Source organism: Hylobates moloch, unplaced genomic scaffold (assembly GCF_009828535.3).
Source record: "Hylobates moloch isolate HMO894 unplaced genomic scaffold, HMol_V3 SCAFFOLD_3, whole genome shotgun sequence".
NCBI lineage: Eukaryota > Metazoa > Chordata > Mammalia > Primates > Hylobatidae > Hylobates > Hylobates moloch.
Window position 1 is genome coordinate 17,375,380 of NW_026652278.1, and position 16,499 is coordinate 17,391,878.

A 16,499-nucleotide genomic window follows, 5' to 3' on the forward strand; every position below is an offset into this window, starting at 1 on the left:
GCATTTATATTAATTTGAAGCCGTTTCTTACAGCCCCCAAAAATGTAAAGGTGCAGAAAACAAGCTTCCAATTTACTGAACTTAAAGGATAACAATTTTAGAACAAAATGTCACTTCTAAGAGGAAGATTAGGCTTAAATTATTCTGTCTTGTATATAGAAAAATGCCAACTAAGAGTCATATATTAACAATTTGCACATTCAGGTCCCAAATGGAGGAGTTTGGTTTTTTTATACAATGAATATGAAATAAAAAAAAAATCCTAAATCCAGGCCAAATCCCCGAAGACCTGATTAGAAACTGTTTTTTATTCATTTTGGGGAGGGGAACAACACACAACCAATTTACTCTTGCCATAAAAACAATCTAATCCTATGAAATTGTAATAAGCTTTTGAAGTTTTACATTTTAAACTTTTCATTTAAGCAGGGCTGCTCCTACCTAATTATGCAGATTTTGTTTGGAAGACTGGAGCAGAAAGAGAAAAAATAATCTTACTTAAATTTTCACTAGATAGGGTAGATTTTTTTTTTAAGAAACTGGTTCCATTTTGCCGGCCATATTAATGGGAATGCCATTGAATTGCCTCAGTCTCATGATTAGGACTTTTTTAAAAAAGCACTAATTAGTTTCCTTTTAATATAGAATATTGACAGAGCACAAGAATTTTCTGGGAAAATGGGACAGTTATGATCCCAAGGAACAGTACTGAGGCTGGGTTTCAAAGGGCTTGACTGATGGATATTTCAGGGCAAGGATCTTACTCAGCACCTGGCACATAAATAGGAAGAAAATAAATATTTGTTGCATTCTGAGCATAGCTAAGTGTCCAGCTCAGGGTTTAATGACTGAATTGATTTTTGAGCACCTGACCCCAAAGACTGACTCTCAGCGTGTATAGGGCAAATGGATGGATGCGTTTTGTTCAGAGAAGTCCAATGCTATAATCAGAATTTCTAGTGTGCCTCTCTGGCTGTGTATATCCTGTCTGTTACATTTGCTGCTTGACTTTGAAATTGGATTTCCTCCTGTTTTATTGCAGAAAATGCAATTCAAGCCTTTGGCAATGGCTCCGATGTGACCGTGTGGCAGCCAGCCCTCCCAGTACAGACCACCACTGCCACTACCACCACTGCCCTCCGGGTTAAGAACAAGCCCCTGGGGCCAGCAGGGTCTGAGAATGAAATTCCCGCTCATGTTTTGCCACCGTGTGCAAATTTACAGGTGAGAACTGCGTCCAGATTCCTTTTTGGGGCTCCCTTCCTGGTGTGTGGGGGGGAAACACGGGCAGACTCATTTTCCGAAATGTATGCAGAGATAGATGACGAATGCTGCTCGGCTTTGAGTCTCAAAACTGCATTTTAAACACAACCAGTGAAGATTGTGACGTGTCATATAGTGCAGAGAAAGTCAGACTGTGGAACTGACTCTGTCATTTATTTGGGAGTGTGGCTTGTTTCTGGCCCTACTTTCTTTACCTATAAAATGAGGGCTCTGGGGAGATGCATCTCTGAAGTTTTTTGTGCGTGGGGTTGTCAAGTTGGCTTGGTTACGTATTTATTATGCTGATTCCGTGTTCTCTGCAAAGCAGCAGCATAATAAAAGGAAAGGAGCTCTTGACTTTGTCATCATCACATGGCACAGGGTATTTAACTGTCTCTAAAGGTAAACCAGAGACAGTGGTGCTGGTTAATTCCCATGCAGACTGCTTGATGGGTTGGTTCTTCAGAAGCAAAAGCAAGTGCTCTTTGGCAGTAGGAGGAGCCGTGAGGAGGCACAAGCTGCCCTGCAAACCCCCGCATGTGGATACAGTCCAGTGAGAACGGTCAAGAATATTCTTTGGGGTTAATCCAGGTCTGCGAGGGCAGAACCACAGCAAGATAGAAGTGGCAATTTCCTGTCTTCAGTCAAAAGCAGAGTCTTTATCCTGCCTTTTTTTCATAATAATGAGTACTCAGCTATTTGGCAAGACATTTCTTATTTGTATGTTCACAGGGTACCTTCACATTCTTTTTTTTTTTTTTTTTTTGAGACAGAGTCTCACTGTGTCACCCAGGCTGGAGTGCAGTGGCACAATCTTGGCTCACTGCAAGCTCCGCCTCCTGGGTTCACGCCATTCTCCTGCCTCAGCCTCCCGCGTAGCTGGGACTATAGGTGCCCGCCACCACGCCGGGCTAATTTTTTGTATTTTTAGTAGAGACGGGGTTTCACCATGTTAGCCAGGATGGTCTCGACCTCCTGACCTTGTGATCCGCCCGCCTCAGCCTCCCAAAGTGCTGGGATTACAGGCGTGTGCCACTGCGCCCAGCGGTACCCTCACATTCTTTACCCCTTTGGATGTTATCCTCCTGACGCCTGCAGGAGAGGTGCTATCACTATAGTATTGTAGCTTCTTTTGTTTGAGGACACGGGGGCTCAGAGAAGGATCACCCTTACTCAAGTCTGCAGAGCTAATGGGTCACAGAGTCAGCACTGGGAACCCAGGAGCCTCGTTCTTTCCATGATTTTTCCTGTATTTTGAGGGTAATGGTGACCACATGGTGACTTCTGCCTCCCGCTGTGCTGGAGAAGGGGATGTTTGGTGGCCTATGTGCCAAGCACTGTGCTGTCACCTCATGCTTATCACTGGAGCACATCTAGGCCCCCGGCCCCCGTCAAGGGTCAGCCTCACTAGAATTCTCACAAGATGACTTCTTTCGCCAAATACCAGCTTGACCCACAACCCACTTCATTCCCTAGAAAGTTTCAGAAACTTGTTTTGATTTGCTTGGTATCTCGAGACCCCTCTTCATCTTGGACGTCCCCCACGCCATTCATCTGAGCTTGTGTCTCTGTCCTTTGTCCTTCTAGTTCTCCACCCCAGACACACAGTCTTTAGAGACACACAAAACACTAAGGAGAGGCTGATAAGGAAATGGCACAGCCCAAGGTCAACCAGATGTGCTTCATACTTCTAAAGAATTTCCCGGCCATTTACTCTCTCCAAAGCACTGTGCAGAGAAAAGAGCCAGGAGGAGCTCTGGGAAATACTGTGGCGTGGAACTGCTCCATCCTGCAGCGAGGCCCTGAGTTTCAGAGCAGGGAAATGATGTGTTCGGAGTCCTCCAGCGAGTTGAAAGCAGGCCTGGAGCCAGGCAGGGAACAGGGTCTCTGTTCCATCTCCAGCCGGTGCTCTGCACCCTGCTTCCTCCTAGGTCAGCCTTCCAAGCTTCTTGTGCCCATTCAGATTCTGGTGTCAGTAAAGACAAGTGGTCAGGTGAGGGGCAGGATCCTATTATCATAAGGTGATCACGGGAAGCCAGTGGTGGTTTCTGGAAAGAAAAGGCAAGTTCTGGCTGCAGCAAAACCAGCTTCTTTTCTGCACGTGTCTCAGGGTGACTGCAGAGGCAGCGTTCAGTGTTCAGCCTGTTTATTAAGTCCCTTCTCTGTTTTAGAAACTTTGTGGAGATGGGCATTCAAAAACAAAAGTTGCCTTGTCAGTAAACTTAGAATACTGGGCAAGATGCAACTAGTCAACATTTTTGGAAGTTAATAGGCGACATCTCAGAATAGTCATCATTGGAAAATCCACGAAATTGGAGTTTCCCCCATGAGAGGAGAGGGGTCTGTCAGCCACAGGAGGTGTTCTCTTCCACACCACCCCCTGTCCTCCCTGCGCCCCCTGCCCAAATCCTAGCTTCTGACTTGGGCTCCCCCTGGTACAGTGCAGTATATGGCTTGGCCACATAGACAGCCAAGGCTTTGCCCCTAACACAGATCTGTCCAAACACCTTTCCCTGCAAGGAGGATCTGTACTGCCTCAGGGTTGTCCCGGCAACATCAGGGAACACAGGAGCTCTATTCCCCAGAAACCATGCCTTTCCTTTCCTGTTAGTGATAGGAACTCTGCTTTCTAAACAGAAGGACAAAAGTAACATGTAGGAGTTTGTGACCGCCTGGCCAACATGGTAAAATCCTGTCTCTACTAAAAATACAAAAATTAGCTGGGCGTGGTGGTGCATGCCTATAATCCCAGCTACTTGGGAGGCTGAGGCAAGAGAATCCCTTGAACCCTGGAGGCGGAGGTTGCAGTGAGCCGTGATTGCGCCACTGCACTCTAGCCTGGGTGACAGAGCAAGACTGTCTCAAAACAAAAACAGAAAACAAAAAGTAAAGCATGACGTTTGTCTCTGGGCTGCTGTTTAACTCCTTGGCAGAGGGGGACATGAAGGCATGGGGCTGTCGAGAAACAAAGGGTGGCTCTAGCCACACCTCTCTTCCCTGTGATATGTGCAGTCTCGACATATCCTGGAGCTAAACAGCATTTCACTCCCAGGGAGCTCTTAGGGTTCCACGGAACCTCACTTTGACTCCTAAGATGACAATCTGCATGAGCCCCTTTTTGCACAAATGAGGCAGGGAATAAGGGATAAGGGGAGGGGAGGCAGCCAAGCCCATTTCAGACCCTGCTCTTATCCTCACCAGTATGGTGGCCTCTGCAAGCATGCTAACCTCTCTAAGCCTCAGCTTCCTCATCCACAAAGCGCATATATGGCTTAGCTGCTGGAGTTGAGAGGATTACATGGAGCAGAGTAAACGTTCCAGAATGGTGCTTTATGAATGTCACATGCAATTTGGTGTCTGATCCCAAGTCAGTGGCCACTTGGTTCCTTTACAACAGATGGAAGGTGGTGCTGTGCTTCCTTGGGCGCAGGGTGTTGGGTGTGTGCTAGAGAACATTGGTGGGAGGTTACACTAACAGGTGTGTAGTTTATTTTATTTTTCAAAACCTTCTGTGTGCTTTGCCCTCTGCACTCCTCACAGCAGTCCCATGAGTCAGGTGTGGCAGACATCCTTGCCTTTTACAAATGGAGCAACTGAGCCAGGGAGAGGCTTGTGACATATCCGGAATCACACAGTAATTCTCTAGCAGACTAAGATTTCTAACTTTGAGGCCAGGGCACTGTTGCCTTGTTCCATGACCCTTGGACAACTGGGATTCTTTCTCTGGATGAAGAATAGACAGTGAGAAAGAAGGAAAGAATAAAAAAGGAGAAGCTGGTTTTGAGAGAGCTGCATGTCCTAGTTCCTCCTGAGGTTCACTGATGCAAATAAGGGGGACAGAGGCAAAGCTCCGACTTCAGACTGGGTTTCTTTCTTCATGCCTCAATTCCAGGAGACAACATAGGGGAAGGACTGACAGTTTGCCAGTAACATTTTGCAGCTTGCTGATTTTCTAGGGTGACCTCTATGAAGAATGGTTGAAAGGATCATCTGAGGCTAGAGGATCGGGGGGAAGAGAGAGTGATGAGTGAAGGGCCTTCATCCCGAGAACATGGTCCCTCCAGCTGATTTAGGATTCTTGCCTGGACGGAGGGCTCCCAGGAGACTCATTCTCCCCATCTGACCCTCCTCTGCCTGCATGGCTGTCTCCAGATGAATTATCATTTGCCGGGAGGAGGGAGGGGGTCCTAGAAATATCTTAGAATGGTGTTTGTCCCAGCCACATGTGTCATGACTCAGAATAGAACTGACTTTAACCAGCTTGGGATCCATTGGTAACAGATTCAGAGAAAGTCAACTATCTTTGGCAGCTCTAAAGTTCACTTCCCTTGAGAAGCGCCCTCTTGTAATATTTTAAAATATACAATAATATGAGAAAACTCTTGGGGACTTGAGTTTCAGTCTTAACATTTGAGATAGATTTCCCCCTTGGAAGGGAAGAAACACGAATAAACATTTTCCAAAGTCTGCTCCGAAGTGTAATTATCAACAAACCAAACGCAGTTCTGTTTGGGGAACTAGGTGGCTATGGATGTGGTGAATATAGGACGCAGCCATGGTTCCTATGAAAGGCTTTGCTTTAAAAAAGGAAAGTTGATTGATTAGTATAAAATGTTACAGAAATGTCCAAGTGCTAACCCCCTGAGGTGATAAAATACCGGGTTTTGGGTTACCCGCCAAGCTCCCATGTCAGGATTAATTGGCAGTCATATTAGTGACAAGCATGGCACAGGCTGTGCTATTGTTGGCCTATTCCTTCGACTTGTACGAAATGGTCATATGGAAAACAAAGAAACATTAATAATCCTATCAATTACTTCATCTTCTGTGCACTGGAGTGGTCTGGTAGCTGGAAAAAGCTCAGGATATTTAAACCAAATGGACTGTGTGTGTGTGTTACTTATTTAAAGTAAATATCTTTGGAACATTAGAAAAATTCTCTATTTTGCATCACTGTACACTTCTTAACTCTGGTGGCTTACAGTGAAGACGTCTTAACGTGGTGTTTGTCGACCTCTGATTTCTGTGGTCAAATAGAGTAACAAGGATTGGGAGCTACAGCCTTGGGACTCAGGCCCTCTGAGAAGGTTTCACTGCCTCTGCCGCCCTTCAGCCCCTTGTCCCCTGGAAATGCTGTGACAGACCATGGGGCACACGCTCAACCCCAGGGTGAGCAGGGTAGGTGAGGATAGCTGTGGGGAGTTGGCAGGGGCTCCAGTAAACAGCACAAGCCACATTCAAAGTTAGAGATTTCTTTTGTGAGTCACATAAAACACATCTGTGGGTGAGATATGGAGGACCAGCGTGACATCTCATCCTGGTGGGACTTTTAAAACAGCGTTCTAGAAAGAAACCACAAAGCAGCTTGCCTAGTCATGAAAGAGATGAAGGGTCCATGTGGATAATCTTCGAAAGCATGCTTCCTGTTAAAATCAACCATGCAGAGGGCAGCTGTCCTGTCCCCCCACCACTCCACCAGCAGCTGCCTGGTCTTCTCTGGCCATCAGACCATGCTAGCCCTAAGGGGTTCACAGTAGAGACACGGTGGGCCCCTCTTTGTGCGGGGTGGGGGCAGAGGCCTTGGGGTGGGCATCTGCCTGGAGCAGAGAACCTGCCACATTCCCTGGATTTCAGCCTAGGTCCACACCTTCCCAACCTCCCAGCAAAGCCTCAGTGTATTTCCTTCTCTCCCCACAGTCGTGTCAAGCTTAGAAAACAGGTACTTGTAGGATGCAGCCTAATGTTTGCAGAGTGGCAGGAGGGATGGAGGGCAGACCTAATCTGTTAAACTCCTACATCTTCTGCATTCGAATATTGAAAATAATCTATATTTAGATGATCCCTTCTACCCTCTCCCCATGGCCCCAGTACCTCCTCAGATCCAAAGTCCATTTGTTCCAGATGGGGCCAGACCAGACCAGAAATGATTTCGAAACTGTTCTTTGTGGGGGCAAACCTCCAAAGTCTAGATGCAGCGGGAAGGCGATTATCCAAGCCTACCAAATACCCAGGACTCCACTGGCTGTGACCAAGTGAAAATTTAAGTGTCGAGTTTTAAAAGGAAAGCTGCCAATGGGTGTTCTGTAAATCATTTGTGCCAGCAGACTGACCCCATTATGTCAGCTAATCCTGGAAATACAGGAGGTAAATTTCAATCTTCTAGCACGGAGCACTTAATCAATATTCTAAATGTTTTTCTTGCAATTTATGCTAGCAGAGCAATGGGGTGCTTTGGCGGCCTGTTAATCTTCCACCAGAGAAGAGGCGCTTGAGAGCCAGTCCAGGGTGCTGGGATTTTGCACAGGTTGATAGACCGGGAGGAGAGGAGGCCTGGGAAGATGGAAGCGAGGAAAGAGAGGTGCTTATTTCCACACCAGACTCCTGGCTCTGGGAAGGGGGTTCACCCCCTCTCCTTACCCCACCCCTCCAGGTGGGGTGAAGTAACCCTGAGAGCAGTTCTTCCACACTTTCCTTTTCACCCATGGTTGACAGTCTAAGAGTTGGTTTTCCAGGAAAAGCTTGAGCTTTGGAGTTAGTTGGACCTGAGTGAGAATCCTGGTTAGCCTCCTGTGGCTCCGTGACTATGGCTTGGTTTTTACCCTGAATCTCTGCTGTAAAACACCACTGAGTTCTTGGTTTTTTGTGAGGGATAAAGAGCAGTGCAAGTATGCAAAGAGCCAGGCACAACAACGGGCTGACCCTTGGCACTGGGGGAAGCGGCCTCCACTATTGGCATGGTTGGTGAGATGCATTAGATATGTTGACCAGGAGGCTGGGGCCAGAAAGGAAGAGCTGCTGTCAGGAGCAGGAGGGCCACAGAGGAAGAAAGATGGAGCTCTTTAGATTGTATTAATAGTGCCTTCTTAATTAAGAAGAAGGGTTTGAGGCTGGGTGCGGTGGCTCACACCTGTAATCCCAGCACTTTGGGAAGCCAAGGCAGCAGATCACCTGAGGTCTGGAGTTTGAGACCTGCCTGACCAACGTGGAGAAACCCCATCTCTACTAAAAATACAAAATTAGCCAGCGTGGTGGCACATGCCTGTAATCCCAGCTACTCAGGAGGCTGAGGCAGGAGAATTGCTTGAACCCGGGAGGGGTGGAGGTTGTGGTGAGCCAAGATCGCAACATTACACTCTTGCACTCTAGCCTGGGCAGCAAGAGCAAAACTCCATCTCAAAAAAAAAAAAAAAAAAAGAAAAGAAAAAGAAAAAAAAAGGGAGGGTTTGAGCTGAATGATATCCTGCCAGTTCTAAGATGTGGTGTTGGTAGAAAGTCCCAGGGAGGAGGGGAAGGAGGAGAATGTTCTTTGGACACCAGGCCAAGAAGGAAGGGAAACCAAAGGCAATAAAAGGACTAGGTCTTGAGGGATTTGAACTGATCCAAATTCCATCTCTCTGCGCATCTCCTGGGAGCTTCATCTGACTAATCTGCTTCCTGGAGCTGCCACTTTGGTCAGATCTTGGTCCAGCCTGGTGCCCAGAGTGGAACTGGCTGCCAGGGTCCCTGCCACATCTCTTTAACCAATGCTGACGTTAGGAAGAGGTGATGCAGTTGTTAGCAGGAAACATTCTTGGTTGCAGAAAAGATGGTATTTGAGAACTAGTCTTGCCTCTTAGCCTCAAAGCCCAGGACTTTGCAGTCTTTGCCATATCTGTACTCCACTGATCCTATTATTTACTTCATCTTTATCTTTAAATTCAATTATGAGCTATACTTATTCATATGCACACTACTGCCTTTGAGACTCATCTGAAGCTGTTACTAACATATGTGAAAGCATGAGTTCAATGTGCTTTCTCTATATTAAAATCAATATATAAATATTAAAATTAAAACCATAAAAAAGTTTGCATGCTACCTAAAATGATGTCGTGTACCACCAGTAGTCCCCAAGCCCCACTTTGGAAAACATTATAAACCATCTAATTCTATGACAGATCCCAGAACAATTTGCTTTGATAACTTAGGTCACCCCAGCTTTTTATGGACAGGCATTAATAAAACAAATGCATACGCAGTGCCTCCCCCTGAGTAATCCTCACAGTAACCTCAGAAGGTCAGTACTGTTATCATTCCCATTTTTCAGACAAGAGATCCGAGGCACAGAGATACTTGATCAGGAGAGGAGCGAGGGCAAAGCAGCGCTCCTCCCTGCCCCCATTATAAATGGCTACACTGTATTACCGAAACCAGAGCACTTTAAACATTGTGTTTCTGGGTAACATTTTTCATTGCTATAGATTCAATCAGTCCCTAAATTCTTGTTGAACATCTGGCAGACCGAAGGGTCAGATTTGTTCATAAATGAGCATAAGGAAAAGTAATGATGCCTATTCTGACACCAACTGGTAGACCACAGTACAACTCAATTCTGAGCTAACCGCTCAGGGTTAGTGTCAGACTCCACCGGTTACGGGCGCGGTCCCCAACAAGATGGCCCTTGCTTCAGATGCCAGCCACACTTTGGGGTTCCTAGGCCACCTGCACTTCTGACCAACTAGTTACAAATCCAGGGGTTCCCATGACCCCCTCAAGTTCATTGCACTAGAATGATTCACAGAAATCAGGAAAGTGCTACAAGACCTAAGATTACAACTTTATTATCAGGGAACAGATCAGAACCAGCTAGACAAAGAGATAGCCTAGGGCAAGGTCTGGGGTAGGGTTCTCCAATGGAGAGCTTCTCTGCCTTCTCCCCGTGGAATGAGGGCATGTCACCCCCTTGCCACATTCATGTATTTGCTGCCCAGGAAGCTCAAGGAGCTCAGTCTCCGAAGTTTTTGTTAGAGTTTTATTAAGTAGGCACTATTGATTGAATCACTGACCACATGACTGGCAGTCTTCAGCCCTCCTCCCCACACCATGGGGATCAGGAAGTCAGGCTGACCTACTGTGGCTCAAAGTCCCAACCCTGTGACCCATGGTTGGTCTTTGTGGTAACTTGACCTAATCCTGAGTCATCCCATTACTCGGAGACTCAGGTGTGATCCAAAGAACTCATGAATAACAGGCACTCAAGAAATTCCAAGGATTTAGAGGTTATCTCTCAGGAACCAAGGACAGAAGCCAGTCAAATTTTTAATTATACAACAACGCCTCATCAGAGTTGGTTGTTTTAAAATATAATTTTAATTCTAGAGATGCACTTGAAACTTCTTTTATTATTTTTTAAATTTTTTTACTTCCATAGGTTTTTGGGGAACAGGTCATATTTGGTTACATGAGTAAGTTCTTTAGTGGTGATTTGTGAGATTTTTGGTGCACCCATCACCCAGGCAGTATACACTGCACCCAATTTGTAGCAATGTGAAACTTCTCATAAGGAAGCTGGAGTTGAAACTTTGCACTCCACCACTTAGTAGCCATTAAACTTTGGGCAAATTACTTATCTTTTCTGCCTCAATTTCCTCATCTTTAACATGGAGATGACAGTAGAAGAGCTTCCTGGGGTGTTCGCGGATTAAATGTGTTTGTGAGTATAAAGCATGCTCAGAATGGTGCCCACCTCAAAAATGGTACTATGTAAGTTTTTATTAGTTGTAAGTTTCAAGGGGCTTTTGGCCCAGCAGTTGGATATCACTGTTCCCCTTCGTCCCACCTTCAGTGTCAGAGAAGTGCCCTGAAGGATCAGGTTGGGTTATGGGACTCAGGAGGCATTGCTTTATGGGGCCTTTTTTCCAGCAGGCTTTCTGGTCTTTGTGGCCTGTGGAGCTCTGGTGTGTGGAGTGGAACTTGTTATGGATAAGACAAAGGATGAGGTCTTGTTAGAGCAGGGGTTTTGAAATGAAGTTTGGAGATAGATGCTTCTTCATGAGAAGTCACTTGCTTCCCCTGGTATTCTCTGCTGAGGGTGGGTTGCATACCCTCCTATGCCAACCCTGTTGATTTCAGTGAGGATTGTTCAGTAACCTCTTGGCTGTGAGTTGAATGGTTCTTCCAGGCCAGGCTTCCTCGACATTGGCACTGTTGACATTTTGGTCTGCATAATTGTTACAGGGGGCTGTCCTGTGCATTGTAGGGTATTTAGCAGCATCCCTGGCCTCTGCCGTCCAGAAGATGCCAGTAGCACCTTTCCTCAACTATCACAGCCAAAAATGTCCTTTCAACATTGCCAAATGTCTCCAGGGGGCAGAAGCGCACCTGCTTGACAATCACTGCCTGAAGCGAAGGGTGCGTCAGAGACCCCCTTTTCCTTTATACTAACAAGGAAAATGGGGGCTTTTGAGAATCCTCATGTAGCAAGGAGCATAGGGAGATATAAGTGTAAACTGGTGCACTGGACCAAATCTTTCCTAGGTAGTGCAGGCAGGGACAAGGAAAGGAAGCTGTGGTTACTACTTGTCTTAGTCCATTTGGGCTGTCATAACAAAATACTGTAGCCTGGGTGGCTTAAGCAACAGACATTTATTTCTCATAGCTCTGGAGGCTGGAAAGTTCAAGGTCAAGGTGTGGGCAGATTGGGTTCCCAGTGAGGGCTCTCTTCCAGGTTGCAGATGGCCACCTTCCTACTGTATCCTCACAGGGAGGAGAGAGAGACCTCTGGTGTCTCATCCTCACACCATCACCTTCTGGTGTTTTTACGCATCCAGCGCGCTGGATGATTACCCTGCAGAGAAGATCTCAAAGGAGACTTTTGCCCAACGACCATAGTGGATGGAAGTGTTGGGCCAAACCGTGGTCAGGCTTCTCACACACGGCTTTGAGGACTGAGGAGCTTTAAGAGGGGTGGGATTGAATGGGATTAGAAAACTAGCACCAGACATGTCAATGCTGAGCCCATAGCACAGGCATAGAATCTAAATGACTGTAGCAACGTGGATATCATTGCCTGGGCCTTTTATCTAAGAGAATGGTCTTGGGGCTGCATGTTATTTGTGGTGTTTGGTTTATGGTCTTTGTGACGTTTTCATCTTCTCTGTGTGATACAGACTGTTTTCTAGCACCTACTGTTGTTTTTGTCACATAGACAAAATCCAAACCTTGGCTATATCTAACCTTGGCTATACCCAGCATTTTCCCTGCATAATGGTCTCCTGCTCTGGCTGAGTTTATTTCCCCACTCTAGGAGGAATGAGCTCTTGGGGGATCTTCCCTTCACAGGGAGGAATGAGCTCTTGGGGGATCTTCCCTTCACAGAAGTGTTAAGCTGCAGGGCCCCTCACCCAGACTACATCCTTCTGGGCCTTCCTGCAAGCTTCATCACAGAGCTCTGGACCAGGCTGCCAAGTGGTCCCAGGCCCTGTGTGGTGAACCTGATGCTCCCAGCATGGGCAGGCTACCAGTGACCTCCTTGGGCTCCATCTTCTTGGCTCCAAGTGCCAGCAGAGGAGCTTAGAGGGAAGCTGCATCCCAGGATCCACCCACGACAGCCTTGGGAGGAAAGAGGCTGTTGTAAAAACACCTTTTATAATAACTGCTTATAGAGCATTTTCAAAGCCCTTCAGCCAAGGAAGTGCTTGAATCCAGAGCTCAAAATTGGGTATTACCCTGTTAAGGCTGCCATACAAGCCAGCATGCTCAACTACATTTTCAATTGTGTATTCAACTCGATTGGAAATGGACGCACGCAGGGTATATATAACTGGTACAAAAAAAAATAGGAATTTAATCTTGTGGGCCAGGCCTCATGATAGGTACGTATGTGTGGCACCCTACATCATAGCTATCATATGTGTAAGTGGCAGCTACTCCGTAACTAAGCATTTTGCATTTACAAAATCTCACGCATGGAGAGACGTTAAGGGAAAACAGCGCTGTTCCTGCCAAGCCTTTTCTTAATCCCCGGGGCCCTACTAAGTGTCCCTTGTGCAGACTTTAACACAGGAAGCTGACTCTTAGTTCTGTGGTTGCAGGAACTTGGCAAAAGGCAGCTCCCATGGAAGACAAGCTGTCCCCCCCAAGCCTGCCGACATCAGGTGCTGGGCTGCCTTGCTGAAGCAGCTGTTATCATATTGCCAGCTTCTGCAAACTTAATTCAAAAAATGATTTCTTTGTGATTGGCATGTTTGCATTGTAGCACACTTTGGTTCAACATATTGTTAGAATACATAATACTGTAATTTAAGATTATTTTATCAGCAGTAAAGGGTTTTATAATTCATTTTAAAAGTTGTAATGGGCTTGAGCATCTTCAGTATAGTTTAATAATACAGCATTTTATAGCTGGCTGTAAAATTTCAGATTACGGTTTTAGCAATCGTGCAATTCTATTTTATAGTTTAATAATTGTTCAAATGAAGGAGAGTGTAAAGTTCCTAAAAACCAATTTAATGACTTAGAAAAATAGCTTTTATCAAAATCTATTGCACACCTTTAATGAACCCAGATGTCACCTTTTCAACAAAGGCAGGTCATGGGATCTGTTTTTCTCAGCAACAATGTAGCCAGATGCCCTCTCAATTAAGCTCACACAGTACGGTATCTCTAAATTATAATTTTTCTCTTTTTAAAAACTCTTTTATCCCTAATCTCCTATAGCTAGAATAAGCCTATTTTCCAAGCATTAGGTGAACACCAGTTAGGCCAGGAGAACTCCAGCTTAAACAGGCGATAAATTGGTTCTCTCCAGAGAAGATTTTCATTTTACAGATGGCCTCTTGATCACACTGCCTGAACCCCAGCTTCTAACTCTTATAAAGTCTCTTATGAATGCCTCCAAATAACTCATAGTTTACTATTCTATTAAGAGAATGGCAGAAAGGGAGCCCTACCTGATAATTTAATTATATATTCTCATTACGAGTAATACAAGTGTTATCATGTATTATGGCATCTGGGAGAAGGCATGATCTCGTTGTCACTGGAATTATAGTTGATGTTATTTATATTTCTGGAATTTGCCATGGATATGTTTTGAGGCAATGAAAGCCAGTAAAAGAGGTGGCCCAGGGATACAAACACAGTTATCACATAGCTTAGGGAGCACACCATGGGGAATTAGGTCCCAGGACGCTTGAATACAGTGTGATGATTGAGCGAACTAGCTCTGGCTCAGAGCCCTGTTTCTGCTACACAGAAATGGAAAAGGTCAAAGGAGGTCCCATGTGGCTGGGCTGTTTCCTCTCTGAGGTGCGGTCTGGTGACCTGGGGTTCACAGCCCATTACCACTCTGTATTATAAGCAGTGGTACCTTTATGTGAACAAAGGGCAGGCTGGTTTTGAACTCCACCTGGTAAATACTTTGGGAAGAGGTCACCCGCAGCACCTAGAACCCCTTTCTTCTATCACCCTGAAATGACACAGGCTTCCTTTTTTTTTTGTTTCTCATTCAGTTCTCTAGTTGTCTGACCCATCTTTGTCAGCTTGGTTCCATGGTGTTTCTGCGGAAATTTGGTGTTCCTTGGGAACAATGTAAGGCTGTCCGTGCCTGCCATTTGGATACCTTTTGGCAGGTCTCAGTCATTTCAGCAAAGATGCCACAGCTGGAAGACATTCTTGCTGCCTTCGGACAGGCATTTAGCTCTGGGCTTCAGCTGTTGCCTCCTCTTATTCCTCACCCCAGAACACCCCAGTACTATGTTATAGTACCCCAGTAGTACTATGTTAGTACTATGTAGTGGACAGCATTTAGTGATTCTGTGGTCCCATGGAGAATGGAGGCAATACCATCCTTTGTTTGCTGCAGTCCGACACTCACTTTAAGATAATAGAGCTCAAGCAAAATACAGCATCAATTGTACTGATGCCTGACAAGTGATCATGCAAACAAGTGCAGAGTGGTTAGTTTCCAGTGTTGATTTTTTTATAAAGGAGGCTGTTGTACTTAGGAGAAGATGCTGAAGGGCCAGGCCTCTTGCTACAATAAAATCCAAACCCTCTGCGGGCTAAGATGGAGAGTAGCTTAATCTCTTTGGTCCTTAGATTTATCATCTAAAATATGAGAATGATAAATGCTACTGCCTAGGAGTGTTATAATTATTAAACAAATTAAAATCCTTCATCACAGTAACTCAGCCTCCAGGACAGTAACATTTACACCATTATTTTACCCTCCTGGGTGGTCTTTGCTGATGATGACATAGGAGGAGCCTGTGCTGAGGCGGCATTCGATGACCTTTACCCCAAAATTCATCTGAGAAATGAACTTGAGCATCATATAGGTGTGCTAACTTGCAAAAATAGACCAATTGTTTGATCACTCATTTATGATGTCTTCTCCTAAGCACTTTTTTTTAAACCACTATTCTCAAAAAATGAGAAAGACTTAGAGAGGGGATGAGAAGACAAGGTCCTCCTCAGTGCATTATGGGAAAAGCCATTAGGCCACCTACACCTGTGGTCCAGAGGGCAGTGAGGCCAGCCCATCAGAAGGACAGTAATTCAGCCCTTGGACAATTGCTTAACCCAATTGCTGGGTAATAAACATGCTTAATAAAAAGGAATAGGACGTCTGCACCACCTTCGCTATAAATATGCTCTCTTGTTCTGGGTAACCTGTGAGAATACCTCTAAGCACACTTAGATCACATACTATAAATAAATCCAATTTCTTATATCCCCTACTGACCTTTTATCCTTAGGACTTCTAGCCAACTGTGCTCCCCTGAATAATAGGTTCTGCATGTTCTTGAACCGTGGAACTCCCTTATGTGGCAGCTAACAGCCCTGGTTTTCTTATTGGGTAAAATTCAACCAAGAGCATCCCTCCTCTCTGCCCCTTATCTTTCAAACCCAAGAAAATGTGACTGTCTAGGGAGGAAACTCAAGACAGTGGGCATTGAGTCGACATTTTGGGAGTTTTCCCCAGGGTGGCTGTCCCCTGCCTGCCCCTCTGCTGCAGGGACCTTAGAGAGGCACTCACCACTGGCATCTTGGAGGAGCAGAAACCTCCTGGCCTGGCTTGACCTCTGATTTCCTACAGAAGCTGCATTTGCAGAAGTTGCTCCTGGTTTCTGGGGTGAAGCTTGGGAGGACACCCTTGGGCTCTGTATTCCTTTTCAGACTCTGTTGATTCTGTGCTGCCTGAGCTGTCTCTGTCCATGCTGGCTGTGTGAGCCTGGGCTTAGGACTGCCCCTCTCAGAACCTTCCTTAGCTGTCACCAGGATAATGAGCTGCTTCTGAGGGTTGATGTAAGATATGGGAGATAATGGACAGCCTGTCTAGCATGGAGTCAATATGCATTGACTTTTAGAGTCAGAGTGACTAGGTTCAAATCTCAGCGCAGCCTCTTCAAGCTGTGGAAACCTGAGCAAGTCATCACCTCTCGGAACCCCTGTTCCTGACCCATACGAAAGGG

The 16,499-nt window shown here is 45.7% G+C and overlaps 1 protein-coding gene across 1 annotated transcript in view; it reads left to right on the forward strand.

Moving 5' to 3' along the window:
* GFRA1 (GDNF family receptor alpha 1) overlaps positions 1–16,499 on the forward strand; it is a 217,816-nt gene that overhangs the window by 188,229 nt on the left and 13,088 nt on the right. Inside the window, exon 9 of the mRNA XM_032176884.2 lies at positions 1,043–1,224. Coding sequence (XP_032032775.1) covers positions 1,043–1,224 — 182 coding nt within the window. The remainder of the gene's footprint in view (positions 1–1,042; positions 1,225–16,499) is intronic.